General features: G+C 47.5%; 1 protein-coding gene across 1 annotated transcript in view; it reads right to left on the reverse strand.

Annotated features, from left to right (window-relative positions):
• Positions 1 to 5,168, reverse strand: part of MEI1 (meiotic double-stranded break formation protein 1) — a gene marked incomplete at its 5' end in the record, with an annotated part of 65,116 nt that extends 59,948 nt beyond the window's left edge. The window contains 3 exons of the mRNA XM_079936272.1: positions 668 to 718; positions 1,782 to 1,905; positions 4,998 to 5,168. Coding sequence (XP_079792398.1) covers positions 668 to 718; positions 1,782 to 1,905; positions 4,998 to 5,168 — 346 coding nt within the window. The remainder of the gene's footprint in view (positions 1 to 667; positions 719 to 1,781; positions 1,906 to 4,997) is intronic.
• Positions 5,169 to 18,601: the final 13,433 nt, after the last annotated feature.

Here is an 18,601-nt window from a genome sequence, read left to right on the forward strand (position 1 = left end):
AACCCTGGTCCAGGAAGAGCCCGCATGCTGTAGAGCAACTAAGCCCGTAAGCCACGGCTACTGAGCCTGCACTCTAGAGCCCACGTGCCACAACTGCTGATCCCGCGTGCCTGGAGTCCATGCTCCACAATGGGAGAGGCCACCACAATGAGAAGGCTGCGCGCTATGGCGAAGACCCAACGCAGCCAAAAATAACATAAAATGAAATGGATAAGTTTATTAAAAAAAGGAAAAAAAAGAAAAGAATCCTCTCATCCCAATGCTCTTGTCTTCCTTCTTCTTGAGTCCTTTATAGGTAAACCCAGGCACTTCCACCGCCTATGTGCAGACAACTTCCAACCAACCAATATGAATGTAACAAAAACAGAGTTTTGTACATGTCTCTGTAACAGCACTCATCAGCCCTTGTTATTTACCAGACAATCTCTCTTCCAGATTGTAAACTCTTACAGGATAGGGACCATGTCAGATACAACGCTAGTGTCTGATACAGTACGTGGCACAGAGTAGGTGTCCAAGAAAGAAATGCAAAATTAATGATTGATAATTGAATTTTCTTTATCTGTCTCTAAAATGGAACATTTCATCAAGGTCTCAAATAATCAAAGCTGCAATTCAGGCTAATATCCCCGGCTTCAAATGCTAGGTACACACAGTTTAATCTTACCTTCAATACAGAGGTCTGTTATACTCCCATCCTCCACATTGCATAACAGTCCTTGGAGCAGAAGGAGGTAAGAGGGGGATGGTTAACAGATAAAAGACAAACAAATCCAGAAAGGCACACTGTGAATTCTAAGACTAACAGCAGCTTTAAGCAATGTCCCAGCTAAAATCTATCCTCAGCACCAAACCCTAGATTTTCAGTAACCCACTCTGGCTTTAAGAGGATAAAAATAGTCAGTATGGCACAGCACAAAAACTGTGTGTTCTGGAGTCTCTAACAGACCTGGAGTAAAATTCCAGTTCTGCCAGCTGTTAGCTAAGACCTCCCTGAGCCTTGGAGATCATCCTCTCTCCCTTAAAAGACTGCCCTGGCAGTTAAAAGCCTGAAAAGCCTCCGGCAGAGAAAAGCACCCAATTCGAGTTAGCTCCCTTCCTCCCTAAAAGGGCTCATTCCATAGGACATTATAATTGTATTAAAAGAAGGGACCTTTTGGGCTTCCCTGCTGGCGCAGTGGTTGAGAGTCCACCTGCCGATGCAGGGGACACGGGTTCGTGCCCCGGTCCGGGAAGATCCCACATGCTGCGGAGCGGCTGGGCCCGTAAGCCATGGCCGCTGAGCCTGCGCGTCCGGAGCCTGTGCTCCGCAACGGGAGAGGCCACAACAGTGAGAGGCCCATGTACCGGGGGAAAAAAAAAAAAAAAAGAAGGGACCTTTTAATCCATCTCATTTTACACATGAAGAAACTAAGGTACAGAAGAGAAGAAGTAACTCAATCAGGGTCACACTCAGATCAGCAGACTCCAGATCTGACTCCTAATCCTGTTCAAAGACCACAGAGACTGGACTTTTTGAAAGATCACACATTTCCTACATTCATCTTCACACTTTTACTAACCTCTGAGCTGTGGTAAAGCCAGTTACCATACAATGCATCGTGTATCTTAGAAAGGGGACAATTTCTTCATTATTATGACAAAACAACTTACTAGTAAGTTAAACTGTTATATCGCAAAAAGTCTAAACTATGGTTTCAAGACCATTTCTCCAAGACCCCAAAAGCAAATGTACAAGGTATACATGCAAAATTCATGCCAAGTTTTCCTTTCAATCTCACCGAAAAGCATGCTTATGAAGTGGATACAGACTCTCTGATCCTGAGCCACCAGCTGCATGACCAGGGAGGCATGCCTCATGAGAGCATCTCGGAAGCCGGACAGCACGTGCTTCTTGCGCACCAACTTGGAGCAGATGAAGAAAAATATTCAATAGCAACCAAGTCTCAGCCATTCTGAACCCAAACAAGTGTAATTTCCAAATATAATTACAAGATAATACTGGTAGAATCATCTAAACTATGGAGCATGAAAAAGGGCATCATTTACATACAGGAATCCATGTGTTCAAACAAAGGATTATACAAGAGTGAAGGTTCCTAATAAAGTATATTTACATAGCACTTTACTGTTCACAAATCACTCATTTGTCAACTAGCTCATTTAAGCCTAATGAGTTGGTAAAGCAAGCAAAAACAGATATTATTATCGCCATTTTGGAGATGAGAAAACTGAGGCTCAGGCACCTTTCCAAGGACTCAAATCTAAGTATCCAACCAGGTGTTGTCCGAGGTCAGGGCTCTTTCCACAGTCTGTGAGAGTGATACTGGGGACCATTCATGAGCCTCACCGAGGTAGGTAGAGAAAAATTCATTCTTCCTTTCAATGTAGATATAAATCTTCACACTCAATTCACCTCCCTATACAGGGAACTGTGTAGCAGCTGTGCAAAGTACTCAAGACAATAGCAAAACTTAGGTCAAAAAAGGGGTGTGCACCGAGGACAGAACTGGAACATGGGTACAACTGACTACATCACCCCTTCGACTGGTGAAAACTGAAGCTAAGAAAAGTGTGTTCAATAAAAGGTGGAGAAGTTGCATCTCTTATTGCCTCTAAACTGTGTAAATCTCCTGTTCTCCTTCACCAATTCCTCCCACATAATGCATTAAGCTAGTGATCTAAATGAGTTACTCAAAAATTTTCCATGACGTCCCTTCACCTGACAGATTAAATCCAAGCTCCTTAGCTTGCATTCAAACTCTTAAAGGAACTGATCTCAACCGTGGCTCTCCAATCTCATCTCCCTCAACTGCCCTTCAAATACATTCTGATTACCTCCCAAACTCATCCTTGCTAATCCTTGCCTCCTGGAAAAAGCTCCCCCATTTCCTCTAGCCCAAATCTCACCCATCTTCTCAAGCGTAATTCAAATGCTTCCTCCTCTAAAGAACCTTTCCTAATTTCACTCCTTAACCCACACAGCACTTGACCACAAATATGTCCACCTTCTAGATTCCCAGGAATGCAATCTCTTATTTTCTTCCCTACCTCATTGTCTTATTCATCTCTATGTCTCACTGTCCAACAATGGCAGCCTCAGAACTCTAGCCTCAGTGATATTGCAGATGTTACCAGCTAGCCCAGCGGTTCTCAGAGCTGTCTTTGGATCCCTGAGGGTGCCCAGAACACTTTCAGGGGATCCACAAGATCAAAATTATTTCTGTATAATACTAAGATGCTATTTGCCTTTTCCACTTATTCTCTTACAAGTGTACAGTATTTTTCAAAGGAGGCATGTCACAACAGATAAAATGCAGAAATATATGAGAACCCAGCTGTCCTCTATTAAGCCAGACATTAAAAAGATTTGCAAAAATGTAAAACAAAGATATTCCTTACACTCTTTTTTGCTTTGAAAATAGTTATTTTTAAAATCATTTATGCCACAGAACTGTTCACTAAAATAGTAAATTGTGTGTTATCAATACCTATATTTTGCCAAAATAAAAAGAATTATATTAATATGTAATGGACTATTATTTTTATAAATTTATTTATTTTTGGCTGTGTTGGGTCTTTTCTGCGGTGCACGGGCTTCTCATTGCGGTGGCTTCTCTTGTTGTGGAGCACGGGCTCTAGGCATGCGGGCTTCAGTAGTTGTGACACACAGGCTCACTAGTTGTGGCACACAGGCTTAGTTACTTCACAGCATGTGGGATCTTCCCAGACCAGGGATCGAACCCGTGTTCCCTACATTGGCAGGTGGATTCTCAACTACTGCACCACCAGGGAAGCCCTACTATTATTTTTAAATGAATCCTTTAAACTTCTGTTATTTTTAATACAGTAAATAAACAAAAGCTCTTTGGGGGTCCTCAACACTTTTAAAAAGTGTAAAGCCAGACTTCCCTGATGGCACAATGGTTGAGAATCTGTCTGCCAATGGAGGGGACAAAGGTTCAATCCCTGGTCGGGGAAGATCCCACATGCCGCGTAGCAACTAAGCCCGTGTGCCACAACGACTGAGCCTGCGCTCTAGAGCCCGCGAGCCACAACTACCGAGCCCACAGGCCACAACTATTGAGCCCGCGTGCCTAGAGCCCGTGCTCCCAACAAGAGAAGCCACTGCAATGAGAAGCCCGCGCACTGCGACGAAGAGTAGCCCCCCTTGGCCGCAACTAGAGAAAGCCCGGTAGCAGCGAAGACCCAACACAGCCAAAAATAAATAAATAAATAGTTTTTTAAAAAGTGTAAAGCCATCCCTAGAGCAAAAATTTGAGAACCGCTGATCTAGCTCATCCCCCACCCACCCACGGCAACAATTCCAGCCCTGTGACTCTGAGAGAACAGTCATCTCCCAAACTCTTCTTGGAGGTCTCCACGGACAAAAAACTCACTGCGAAGGTGGGTAGGCATTGAAGGAACAGGCAGGCCACGCTTCAGCCAGCTCTGCCTGTCAGAAAGCTCTTCCCCTCACCCCACTCCTGCTGGGCGGTAACTTCCACTCGTCCTGCCGCCACTGAGCCCAAGGAGCCCCCTCCTCCCATTCGCACAGTCAGAAAGCGAAGGAATAAGCCCCCAGGGTGCGCGCACCTTGCCCTCAGGCTGAGCGGGGACTCAAGCGGGAGGGAGCCTGAGTGAAGGCTAAACCCTGGAGAAGTGGTGAGAGGGTCGGCAAAGGGAGGGCAGCTGAGAGAAGGGCTTACGGGAAGGTGGGAACGCGCGCCAGTGAGTCTAGGCTGGGGGCCCTGGGAGCCCCGGGTTTAGTGCGGACAGGGTAGGCCCACTTGAGGCGCAGGGCCAGGGTCTGGGCCTCCTTGGGGAAGGGGATGCTGAGCGGTCTGCGGGGTAGGCCGCCGTGGCCGGTAAGGGGGTGGGCCTGTTTAGGGGCTAGATTTAATGAGGCGGGTGGGCCCGGCTTAGTTTCGGGGAAGGTGCGCTCGGTTGAAGGGAGTTGCTCCCGCCCGGTTGGTGAGGGAAATGCCAGTTCGCACCGATACGCTAGGCTCTGGCAGCAGCTCCAGCGCGCAGGCCAGGCAGAGGCGTGGGGGCACGGGCAGCAGCCAGCGCGGGTCGTGCCGGTAATGGGCCCTCTCAAAGAGCAGCGCTGCCTCTTCGTCCCTCCCGGGCCTGGGAAGGCCTGCCGCTGGCTCCCTCACAGACATCTCTCCGCTTGCGTTCTACCACGGCAGCACCTTTTCCCGCGCAGTTCATGCGCAGGCGCACTTGGCAGAGCTCGACACGGACGCGTGGGGAGAAGGGTAATGCGCGTGCGCGAACCGAATGCCAGCCAGTCTCAGGAGAGCAGCGGCCCCTGTGGGCGGGTGACGCGCCTCAGGAGTCGGAAGAGCGTTACCTCTAAGCCTCAAGCTGTTTGCTCTTGGAGCCTGCAGGAATTCGGCTTTACCACGCCGAAGGTTGAAAAGCATTTATAAAGACGCTGTTATTATCCTTGAAAAAGTAAGAAAAGGAAACAATCTATTTCTGGTATTTAAAAAGTAAACGATCTCAGGGATTCTTATCGAAAAACTATCAGCTCTATTGTTTTAAATTTACGTGGCACCTTTCAAACAATCTAAGGTGACACCTTTCTTTCAGAGATTCTAAGATGGTCCCCTTAAAATATCGTCTCACAGAGGGCTGCACAGTACTTGCGATTTTGTGAGCGCAGAAGGTATACTGAAGAAGAAAAAATAGTTTGTTGTTAAGTGTATTAACAAAACCCGTCAATCTACAAGGATTTAATTAGCACCAAAGTGCCCAGCAACCGGTTAGTGTTAAAGGAGATAAGTTCAAGAGATGTTTTCTACATTCAGAAGCAGTGTGACAGAGTAGAAAAAGTGATTTCCATGCAAAATAATTTGGAAAACAATGGTTTATTTTTAATGTAGTATTATGAACTGATTCTTGAGAAAAGTAGATTTAACATGGAAAAATCCTCGTTAAAATGCTAAGTGTACAAAAGATGCAGAATTATATACATAAGTATGTAAAATAAATAAGCAAACATTTATTCAACACCATTAAATTATATTATAGCAGTAATATATGTTCAGTGAAGAAAATAGAAGAAAAAAATATTTTGATGTATTTTCTTCTAGTCTTTTTCTATACCTTTTTACAACAGCAACATACAAAGGTGTGTAAACTTTTCTCAGAAAAAATATATCATGTACATCTTCCATATAATTAAACATTATTCTATGTTTACATTTTTAATGTCAACAAATTATGTATTCTTTTAGACAAAATTTGGAGCCAGGAACTCCGCTATGATCTAGAGGATTCAAAAGTGAGCAAGAGACAGTCCCTGTGCTCAAGGAACTAGAACTAGTCAAGGAGAAAGAGAAACAAATTATTACAGTTGGGTACATTTGTGTTAGTTATCTATTGCTGCATAACAATCCATGTAATGGATTGAATGGTGACCCTCAAAAAGACACCTCCATGTCTGCTGTGGACTGAATTGTGTCCCCCAGATTCAGATGTTGAAGTCCTAACCCCTAATGTGACTGTATTTGGAGATAGGGCCTTTAAGGGGGTAATTAAGTTTAAATGAAGTCATAAGGGTGACACCCTAATCCAATAGGATTGGAGGCCTTATAAAAAGAGGAAGAGAGAAAGATCTATCTCTCTCTTTATGTACAGGCATTGAGGAAAGGCCGTGTGAGGACATAGTGAAAAGGTGACCATCTCTAAGCCAGGAAGAGAGCTCTCACCAGAAACCAAATTAGCCAAAACCTTGATCTTGAACTTCTAGCCTATAGAACTATGAGAAAATAAACTTCTGTTGTTTAAGCCACCCATGCTGTATTATTTTGTTATAGCAGCTGGAGCAAACTAATGTAACGTCAAAAATCCCCACAACCTGTAAATTACCTTTTTTCCAAAGGATCTTTACAGTTGTAATTAAGGATCTTGAAATGAAGATATCATCCAGAGTATCCAGTGGGCCCTAAATCCAATGATAACTGTCTTGAGAAGAGGCACACAGAGTAAAGGAGGAGGCACTGTGACCACGGAGGCAGAGATTGGAGTGATGGTGCCACAAGCCAACAAATGCCTGCAGCCACCAGAAGCTGGAAGAGACAAGGAATGGATTGCCCTCTAGAGCCTTTGGTAGCAGTGTAGCCCTGCTGACATCTTGATTTCATTCAGACTTCCGGCCTCCAGAACAGAGAGAATAAATTTCAGTTGTTTTAAGCCACCAAGTTTGTGGCAATTTGTTACAGTCGCCATAGAAAACTAACACACCCCAATATTTAGCAGCTTAAAACAACAAACATTTATTATCTCATAGTTTCTGTGGATCAGGAATCCAGGCATGGCTTAGCAAGGTGACCCTGGCTCAAAGTCTCTCCTGAGGTTGTACTCATCTCAAGGCTCACTAGGGCCAAAGGATCTGCTTCCAAGTTCATGCAAATGATTGGTGGCAGGATTCATTTCCTCAAAGGCTGCCGGACTGAGGGCCTCACTTTCTTGAGGGCTGTTATCCAACGGCCGCCTCAGTTCCTTGCCACATGTGCCTTTCCATAAGGCAGTGCACAAAATGGAGGACAGCTTCCCTCAGGGAACAAGCAAGAGAATTGAGAGAAGGTACCCAAGATGGAAGCTACAGCCTTTTAACCTGTTCTCGGAAGTGACATTCCATCATTTCTGCTGTATCCTATTCGTTGGAAGTGAGTCGCTGGATCCAATCCACACTCGAGGAGGGGAGAATACACAGGGCATGAATACCAGAAGGTAGGGAGCATCGGGAGCCTTCTTAGAGCCTGCCAACCCCAGTATAAGTGCCGTGGTAGTGATAGGCAACACATAGGAAGAAAAACATCAAAACATTAACTGGGTGATGGGATTATGGATTGTTTTTCCCTTTTTTGAATTTTCTAAACTCTCTTTAATGAGCATGTATGGGTTTGACAATGAATTTAAAAATAGGAAAGCTAAATGAAAGAGAAGAAAGGAAGGGAGAAAGGAAAGAAGTGGGGGAGGATAAAGGAGAGAGGAGGAGAAAACCTGAATTGAATTTTCTGAATTAAATTTGAGTTCTGTGAATCTGCTTCAACCTGCTGAAGCTGTCTACAGAAGTATCACAAGACATAATGCCTTTTAGCTAAGAAGTTTCAGACTTGATTGAAAAAAACAATTAGCTCCAGGATGTCCTGGAGGGTGAGGTGAGGGAAAACAACAAGGATTAGGGTTGCCAGTGCTTGAGAATTGAAGAGGTGGAAATGGTTTTTCCGTGAAATCTGTTCACAGGCAGCAGAATCCCAGCAGGGCAGATACTCAGTGATCAGCTCCCTTCCTTGTGACTGAAAGGACATGAATAATAGTGTCCGGTGCAGAGCACCACCCCTCCCACAAGCAGCTGAAGCTATTTGAGCATCCGACCTCAATCAGAATTATCTTGGAATAGGACAGGACTGAACTATGATAGAAACTTCAGTAAACCCTCCTCTGAGGAACTGGAGAGGGGAGGTGTCAGGAGATGGCATTGGGCTGACCCACATTCCCTGAACCTTCAAAACCATAGAGTAGAAGTAGCTTCTATCCCACCCACAAAGTATCCCAGACCGCCAAAGGGGGGCGCTCATAAAACGTGTACCAAAGAAATCAGAACCCCACAGGGCCCAAATAACCAATTTTATTAGAGGTTATTTTATCATGCCCTTTGGGAGTAAGCAGACCACTCTCCTGCCTTCTCTGACGTGTTTTGAGGATTCTGAACCCACTGCCTACTTCCTAAAGCCATGCTGGAGCAGGAAACCCCTCAAATGCTTCATAAGACCAAACTTTTGGGGGGCTGGTGGATTCCTTGGGGCCCCATGTGGGTTCTCAATTTCCTCAAGTTCTTCTGTTTTGGGAAGAGCAACCCCAGCACCGCAGTGACCTGGTGGCTGAAGGTCCCTCTTCAAAGAAGCGTGGTCTCTGATGCTGTCCTCCCTTGCATGTGGGTCACCCACTTCGGGAAGCAGGATAGGATCAGGATCCCTCACACTCAGGTTGGGGGCTAAGTGCTGGGGCTTGGCCAGGTGTGGGGACCAGGAAATCCTCTTCAAAAAGCTCATGCTCAGCCTTGCTGCAGCAGAGTGCAGACTCCTTTTGGAGCTGAAGGTGTCTGTGGGACAGGAGGAAGGCTGCTGCCCAGCCCCTCTGCCTTCCTCCAGCTCCAGGCTTCCTCTTCTCCTGTGTGTGGGCTGCTGACATTTGAATCTGGGGGGCTCCTGAGATGCGTGCTCCTTCCTCCAGTGGTCTGCCCCAGAGTATGAGATCCTCGCTCTGCCGGGAGCCCTCTCTGCCATCTGGGAGACCCCTGGCCTGACCGTTTTCCTGCTCCCGCTGTTCTCACTGGAGGGTTCTTGGACGCTTTCTTGGCCACACCAGCTACTAGATTCTGCTGCAGGCCTGGGGTTCCTGGGAGCAGTGAGCTTGGCCCCAGGAGGAGCCTCTTTCTGGACATCCTGTCGTTCTCTGAGGCCCCCTGGTGGTCTGACCCTCTTAGGCTTTTCAGGATGGATAGAAATGCCCATTGGCTCTGTCTGGTGTGGTCTTCGCTTCTCCAGAGCTCTGGCCTGCGTAGGAGGTTTTGAGCTTTTCCTTTCTTGGCGCCGAACGCTCTGGGACCTCTCTGGGGACTTAAGGCCTGGCCTGGGGCCCTGGGCCCCACAATGCCCTTCCTGCTGCCCCTGCAGCTCACAGGCTTTGTGTAACCCAGGGAGCCTCACCCCCTCAAGGGGCAGTGGGCATGGTGCTAAGAAGTTAAAGTGCAAGTAGGATTCTAGGATCTGCTGGGGGAGGCCCCACTTCAGGTGTGCAATCTTCCGCTGCATAAGGGACTCCAGGAGCAGTAGCTGGCACTTCGTGAGGACTGGCCACTTCGGCAGGATGGTGAGGGCAGTGGGAAAATCCACCAGAGCTGTGGCAGCTTGGGGGGCTTGGCCACATGAGACAGAGGGACAGGCAGAGGGCAGGCCCAGGGCAGCAGCCAAAGACTGTGGGTTGCAGAGCTGTCGAGTCAGGCCAGAGGTCTTCCCTGGAACCACTCCTTTGTCCCTTTGTCGGCTTTTCTGGAGTTTAGGTTGGGCCTGCCAGGAGGCTGGAATGACACTGTGCTTCCTGGCAGTGGCCGTGCTCTGGCTGGCCAAATGCTCTCCCTCCCCACTGGCAAGCAGGAAGAGTTCATTCTGGTGGGGGAGAGCCTTCATCTCAGGGCAGGGAGCAGAGGCCACAGCCTGTTCCTGGTCCATGGCCCCATATCCAGAGCCAGTGAGGGCTGGGGGCCCCTCACCCACAGAACAGTCAACTCGGAGATTGCCTTTAGCAGCATCCTTTCCTCTGACTTGGCCCTTGTTTCTTCCCCTTAGTACTCGAAGCCTTCCAGCATCCTCAGCTCTGCACTTTCTCTGGCTCCCTACATCCTGGATTTCTGCAGCGTCCTCATCTTCACCCTTATTCTGGCTGCCTTGCCCTTGTATCTGGATCTCTACATCGATTTCACTTCTTAACTCTCCCTGATAATCTCCTCCAGGAGCCTGGGTCTCTTTATCATCATCACCTGTGGTCCCTCTCAGGTTTCTCTTCTCTTGGATTTGAAATTCTGCACCATTCTCACCTCCCATCTGCTCCTCTTTCTTCCATTCTGCTGAATGAGTTTCTATATCAATTTTACTTGCTAATTCTCCCCAGTTCTCTGCCTCAGATGCCTGGGCATTTGCACCATCCTTGCCTCTAATGTGTTCCTGATTTTTCCACTTCAGTATGAGAATCCTTCCATTAATTTCACTGTTTAACTGATGCTGGTTTTCTTCCCCAAGTTCCTGAGTCTCTTTACCATGTTCACCTTTAACGCCTCTCAGGTTTCTCTTCCCTGTTGCCTGGATGTCTGTACTATTCTCATCAACAAACCGCTCCTGATTCCTCCTTCCTGGTAGATGGGTCTCTACATGAGGTACACCTCTTAATTGTCTCTGGTTCTCTGCCTCGGGCGCCAGGATATTTGCACCATCTTCATCTCCGTTCTTTCTCTGGTCTCTCTTCTCCAGTGCCTGAATTTCTGCTCTATGTTCACCTCCAATCTGGTCCTGATTCTCCCAACATGGTATCTTGAATCCTCTGCCAATTTCACTTGCTACTAGTTTCTGGTCTCCCCAGAATCGTGCCTGGATCACCACCCAATCCTCCTCTCTTATCTCCCTGAGGTTCTTCCTTCTAGATATCTGGCTTTCCCCAGAATCCTCACCTGTTTTCAGGCCTTGATTTCCCCACCCCACTTGAAGTTCATGTCTTAGTTGTTTCTGGATCTCTACCCTAAATGCTTGGACCTTCCCAGCTTTCTCATTTCCGTTTTGATCCTGCATCTCCCACCCTGGTGTCTGGATCTCTGTAACATTCTCACTTTGAACGCATTCCTGTTTTCCCCACCCTAGGGCTTGGGTCTCTAGGCCATCCTCTTTTTTCACTTCCCCCAAGTTCTCCCTCCCAGATATCTGAATTTGCACAGCATTCTCACCTCCAACCTGGCCCTTTCTTCTCCTCTTTTCTGCCTGAATTTCTATACTAGTATCACCTTTAATCTGGTCTTGTTTTCCCCACCCTGGCAGCTGGGTTTCCCCACCATTCTCAGTTCCAGTCTGGCCCTGCTTCCTCAACACTTGGGCCTGGGTCTCTCCTTCATCCTCTCCTCTGGCTTCTTTCTTATTCTTCTCAAAAGACTGGGTCTCTATAGCATCCTTATTCCTACTCCTATCCTGGGTCTCCCACATTGGCGTTTGGGTCTCTGCATCAGTTTTACATCTTAACTGTTTCTGTTTCTCTCCTCTTCGTGCCTGAGTTTCAGGAAGATTCTCACCTCCAGCATCCCTCCGATTTCTCTTCCGTAGTTTCTGACTTTCAGCTCTATTCTCAACTCTCACCTGGTCTTGATTCTCCCACCATGGTGTCAAGATCTCTCCAACAGCTTTACTTATTACTAGTCTCTGTCTCCCCAACTCCAGGACCTTAGGTTCTGCCTTGTCCTCCATCCCAAAGTTTATTGGGAGTTGCCTTCCAGATGCCTGAATTTCCCAAGCATCCTCTCCTCTTCTCTCTCTCTGGTTCACCCACCCTGGAGCATGGGTCTCTCTACTATCCTCTCTGCCTAGTGTCCGGCTTTCCCTCCCTGGTGCCCAGGCCTCTCGTGGGCAGCGCCAGGACTTCCAGATGGGCATTCCCACTTGTTGGTTGGAAGGAACCGGTAGGAACTCTCTGGAACAGAACTGCAACCTCTGGGCTGATGGGAGGTTTGGGCAAGAGGCCATGGAGGTGGGGTGGCATCTCATGTCGACAATATGCTCCAGTGGTACCAGTTCTTCTGAGGAGTGGACCAACAGCTGCTCCATCCCTTGGCACGTGTCCAGGGCAGGGGGCAGTGGCTTGAAAATCGGGTGAGTCTGGTCATCACTACGACACCAGGGTACCTGCCACGCTTCCCAAGAACTGTCCTGAGCTAGCATACAGGTGCTTAAAAAGGAGGTGGTGCAAAAGATGTGTTCCAAAGGTGGGTAGGCATCCCAAGGTAAACCTTGACCTGGGTGCTGACTAGAAAGCAGATGTTGGGTCCATGAATCCTGGTGGCTCCTCCAGTATTCCCCTCTCTTATTTTGGGCCCATTGTTGGGCATCCAGGCCCCTGAACTGGCCAGGACTGAAGGAGAATTCAGGGGTCAGCCCAAAACAAGTGTCATGTCTCATGGAGGGCACTGCCCCCTTCTGCGATGGCACCTGTAGGTGAGAACAGAGAAGCAAAATTTTGCATTCACATTATCTCATCTAATCCTCAAATCAGGATTGTAATCCCCATTATCCAGATGAGGATGCTGGGGCTCAGGAATGGGGAGTCAGTTCTCTTAGGGAAAACAGTATTCATTCAAGAAAGAAAGATAAAGAGTTTGCTCCAGGCCAGGCACTGTTCTAGGTGCTGGCGGTACCAGCATGAACAAGACAGAAAACGTCTTTGTTGGGAGCTGTCTTTTAGACATGGAAGACACAATAACTAAGTATACAAATAATGTTAGGTGTTGAAAAGTGTTTTGTTGGTTTGTGTTTTTTTGGCCACGCTGCATGGCATGAGGAATCTCAGTTCTCAGACCAGGGATCAAACCCGTGCCCCCTGCAGTGGAAGCGTGGAGTCTTAATCACTGGACTGCCAGGGAAGTCCCCTTGAAAAGTGTTCTAATGGAAATAAAAGCAGAGTGGGAATGGGGTTAGCTCCTTTAGACATATTGGTCAGAGAAGGCCTCTCAGAGGAGGTGACATTTGAATGGAGACCTGAATGAAGCAAGGGACAAACCAAGTGACATCTGAGGAAAGAGCATTGTAGGCAGAGGAGACATTAAGTGCAAAGGCCCTGAGGATGGAACTGGGTCATTTGTATAAGAACATCTAGGAGGCCTGTGTGGCCAGAATGGAATGAGTGAGTGATGAAGACAGCGCTAGGAGATGAGGTCAGAGAGGAATGCAGGGCAGATTATTCTGAGCCTTGGAGTTGTGGTTAGGAGTTGGATTTTATTCTGAGTTTGACTGGAAGTGTATCCATCAGAGCCATTGCAGAGTCTTGAGTGGCAAAGTCCTGTGATCTGTTTTTTTTAAAGTTGGTTCTTGCTCATGAGCATAATGTTAGGCTTAAGCCAGGTGCAAAAAAAATACTTACTGTATGATTCCATACGGACAAAACTAGTCTATGCTATTAGAAATCAGCACAGTTGTGTCTGCAACCTTCTGGGCTGCTGGTAGTGGTCTATTTCTTTTTTTAAAAAAATTCTTCTTTTTTTTTTAAATTTTTATTTATTTATTTTTGGCTGTGTTGGGTCTTTGTTGCTGCGCTCATGCTTTCTCTAGTTGCGGCAAGCGGGGGCTACTCTTCATTGCAGTGGCTTCTCTTGCTGTGGAGCAGAGGATCTAGGCGCGCGGGCTTCAGTAGTTGTGGCACGTGGGCTCAGTAGCTTTGGCTCACGGGCTCTAGAGCACAGGCTCAGTAGTTGTGGCGCACGGGCTTAGTTGCTCTGCGGCATGTGGGATCTTCCTGGACCAGGGCTCGAACCCATGTCCCCTGCCTTGGCAGGCAGATTCTTAACCACTGCGCCACCAGGGAAGTCCAGTGGTCTGTTTCTTAATCAAGTGCTGCACCTGGATGTGTTCAGTTTGCAAAAATTCATTGATCTATACACTTATAATCTGTATATGTATATTCCCTTGGATTAACATTTTTTAATATAAATTTATTTATTTATTTATTTTTGGCTGCGTTGGGTCTTCGTTGCTGCATGCAGGCTTTCTCTAGTTGCATCAAGTGGGGGCTACTCTTTGTTGCAGTGCATGGGCTTCTCATCATTGTGGCTTCTGTTGTTGTGGAATACAGGCTCTAGGCGCGCAGGCTTCAGTGGTTGCAGCACGCGGGCTCAGTAGTTGTGGCTCGCGGGCTCTAGAGTGCAGCCTCAGTAGTTGTGGTGCATAGGTTTAGTTGCTCCATGGCATGTGGGATCTTCCCAGACCAGGGCTCGAACCCGTGTCCCCTGCATTGGCAGGCGGATTCTTAACCACTGCGCCACCAGGGAAGTCTGGGTTAACATTTTTAAAAAGAGAAAGAAGAAATTCATTCAGTTGGCTGCATAGAGCACTGACGATGGTTGGGTGAGAGAGAAAGCAGGAACCAGGCAGAAGGCAGTACCTACAGTCCAGGTGAGCCCTGAGGGTGGCTTTGCCCAGGAGGGTGAAGTGAAGTTTTAAGAAGTGATCAGATTCGGGGCTTCCCTGGTGGCGCAGTGGTTAAGAATCTGCCTGCTAATGCAGGGGACACGGGTTCGAGCCCTGGTCTGGGAGGATCCCACATGCCGCGGAGCAACTGGGCCCGTGAGCCACAACTACTGAGCCTGTGTGTCTGGAGCCTGTGCTCCGCAACAAGAGAGGCCGTGACAGTGAGAGGCCTGCGCACCGCGATGAACAGTGGCCCCCGCTTGCCACAACTAGAGAAAGCCCTCGCACAGAAATGAAGACCCAAAACAGCCAAAGTAAATAAATAAATTTAAAAAAAAAAAGGAAGAAGAAGTGATCAGATTTGAGATACGGGTTGCAAGTAGAGCCCATAGGACTTGCAGGTGGATTGATCCTGAGGAGTGAGGGAGAGAGAAGTCCAGGGTGACCGCTGGGTTTGGGGCAAGATAATGCTCTTCCTGACCAGTCTGAGTTCATCTCTGATACACAGGGCATAGAACAGGGTCCTTGTAACAAATGACTGAGACAATCATGGTGTTGAGGGAAGGAGGTGTGTAGGATCCCCTCACCTTGATGACCTTCCTCATGCTGGAGTGGGTCCTGGTGATCTGGTGCCAGTAGTTCTGGACCTGTCAGATCAGAAAGAGGCAGAGGACAAGCAGGTTGCCGCAGCACCGAGGGTCCCTGCAGCTGTGATTCTCGGAGAGCAGGCCCCGCACTGGCTCCCACTCAGGGCCCTGGAATGGGGCCCCACCATGGCACAGACGCCCAGGAGGGGCAGCAACATGACACAGCTTAGGTCAGGCAGGTGGTGTTCAGGAGTTGTAGGGCAGGACTGGTATGGCTGACCCAGCCACTTCAGGGCGGGGTAGCCCCTGCCTCATAGCACCCCCGTCGCTAAGGCCACCTCACAAAGGCTCCTGATGCTGCAGCCTCAGCTCCAGCTGCTGCACCTGGCATCAGGGCTGGATAACATGCCCTCAGTACAGGTGAGGGCAACATCAGGGAACTGCCCAAAAGGAATTAAGAGGAAGAAGAACTTGTTCTAAATATCCTGACCTCTGGAATGGAGAGATTAAGTTCCCCTGTGTATGATGGAGGGATGGAAACTGCAGTCTGCTTGCTTTCTTTCTTCCTATTTGATACTTTCATCCTTTTGTCCATCAGGCTATCCAATATCAAACATTTAATGAACACTGTATTGAATGTGTGTTCTTGTTTAACCACCCAACATATCCTGATTTTTTGTTAGGGGATTACTTTCCCATCTCAAGATCACTGTTTGTAGGAGTATAAATGCTACCCTGGAGACTTTCACCCAAAGGTTATATTCAAAATATTGAATTACAGAGCAGGCAGGGTCATCAGCCAATCAGAATGGGCCACGCCTTAACCCTTTAATACCTGGGTGGTAAGTGGCCCCTGGGGTCCCAGTAGAAGGGCATCACCTATTTACCAACCAGTTGGGAAGTATTTCTCTACTTTAAGAACCCAGGGACTTCCCTGGTGGCATAGTGGTTAAGAATCTGCCTGCCAGTGCAGGGGACACAGGTTTGAGCCCTGGTCTTGGAAGATCCACATGCCACGGAGCAACTAAGCCTGCGAGCCACAACTACTGAGCCCGCATGCCACAACTACTGAAGCCTGCGTGCCTAGAGCCCGTGCTCCGCAACAAGAGAAACCACCGCAGGGAGCAGCATGCCCACTGCAACGAACAGTAGCCCCTGCTCACCACAACTAGAGAAAGCCCGTGCGCAGCAACAAAGACCCAGTGCAGCCAAAAATAAATAAATAAAATAAATAAATTTTTTTAAAAAAGAACTCAATATACCACACAATGTATCTTGGTTAAATGTTACCCCGGCTTATACCTGATACTCTTTCACAGGCCCAGGACAGCCAAGGAGTGGAGGTGTGACCTAAGTTTGGCCAATTGGGCCCTCTCTTCCAGGGCTCTAACTATCAAGGTAGGGATAGGAAGCTGGTAAAAAAAAAAAAAAGAAAAGCAGCCCATGGCAGCTAGAAACTGGCCCAGCTCTATCAGTTAGGCCTGATGTTGCTAGGAGCTGGCCTGACACTCATAGCTGAGCCTTGGTGTTCTCCTGTTGAACATAAAATACTTCATAGAGTGTCAGCATCAGACAAAACCACTCTAACTGTGATAATCAAGAAAAAAACAAGACCACTCTTTAGTCATGTCTGAACACAGACAAAAGCATGAACATTGTCAAAACCACAAAAATAACCAAACACCTTACCATCCTGGCTAATATCTATTTTGTCACCAATTATAGCTTTAGCCTCACTTCATTCCTTCCACCTTGTAGATAAGATTTATTAGGATGCCCAATCATAGAATTACTCACACTTTCTAATAGCGTCTAATCCAGAGCAAAGCCCATTTCCTTGAACCCTCCCGAAATCATTTGACACAAGGTCAAATCCTATAGTAAATCCAAACACCCTCTTACTGAGAAGTGCCACAGTTCCCCATGGTATGTGTTCTCCCTTGTTGCAATGAGTAATAACACTGTAGAGGTGTGTGCCTGGTGGTCTTTAGCTAAATTTAGGACACTGGCGTAAGATTTTATGTCTGGTCCTGCTCGCACAACCAGCTCCCCTTGAGCCTCCAGGCTCCACTGCAGAGTCTTTTCCCAGATTCCTTTTTGCTTGCTTCCCACCAAAGATCCCTAAGTGAAAAAGAACTTCCTTTGGATCAGGCACAGTGCCAAAAGATAGATATCCAAAGTGTCCAAGGCATCTACCAGCCCTGCTCTCATAAAGCTCTCAGTATGGTTGGAAAGGCAAACACTGAATAAAGACAGAGTTGACGAAGGCTACAAAGGGCAAGTACAGGGGGCTTGTGGGTGCATCCAGCAGGGGTAATTACCTGGTCTGGATGATCAGGGAGGCTTCACTGAAGAGGTGATGAATACTAAGCAGAACAGTGGAGCACATCACATCACTCCCAAAAGAGAGTGATGGATGGGCTTGGGGAGATTGCGGTGAGCTCAGGGTAGAAAAAGAAGGTGGGTGGGGCTGTAACATGTGGATGAGGAGGGGGGTACCAGTGGGGAGAGGCATAGTAAGCCATGGCAAGGATTTAGCATTTTAAGCACAGAACTGTGGTAAAAGACAAATTTCTAAGACAAATTGATTCTGAGCCTATGTTAACATTTATCAGCCAACTAGCAAGTGAAATAGCAAGATACAAGAGGGTGGGCTAGTTCTGTGAGAACATGGAAACTGAGTTATTATATAGTTGGGAAACAATTAATTAGGTAGAGTATACAGTCTCATTACTCATGGTCATAAAAACATCAAGCCCCTATCAGTCATTACTAGGAGATCTGGGATATAATGGTCCAAGATGCCAGGTAGGCCAAATAACAACCAGACATTATTATAAAGGATATCAAAAAGGCAAATGATAATGACACATCTATGACTGTAAACTGGAATAATAAGGTTTCATTCTCCCACAGTGGTAGCTGATAGGTCCAATTAATATGGAAATATGGGGCTTCCCTGGTGGCGCAGTGGTTGAGAGTCCGCCTGCTGATGCAGGGGACGCGGGTTCGTGCCCTGGTCCGGGAAGGTCCCACATGCCGCGGGGCGCCTGGGCCCGTGAGCTGTGGCCGCTGAGCCTGCGCGTCCGGAGCCTGTGCTCCGCAACGGGAGAGGCCACAACAGTGAGAGGCCCGTGTACTGCAAAAAAAAAAAGGAAATATGAAACAAGATCTGAGAAAGATGAGGAGCAGGGTCCAAATCACAGATTCTACTCTTTTTTAAAAAATATCGATTTATTTATTTATGTATTTGGCTGTGCCAGGTCTTAGTTGTGGCACGCA

Source organism: Stenella coeruleoalba (genome assembly GCF_951394435.1).
Source record: "Stenella coeruleoalba genome assembly, chromosome: 11".
Taxonomy (NCBI): domain Eukaryota; kingdom Metazoa; phylum Chordata; class Mammalia; order Artiodactyla; family Delphinidae; genus Stenella; species Stenella coeruleoalba.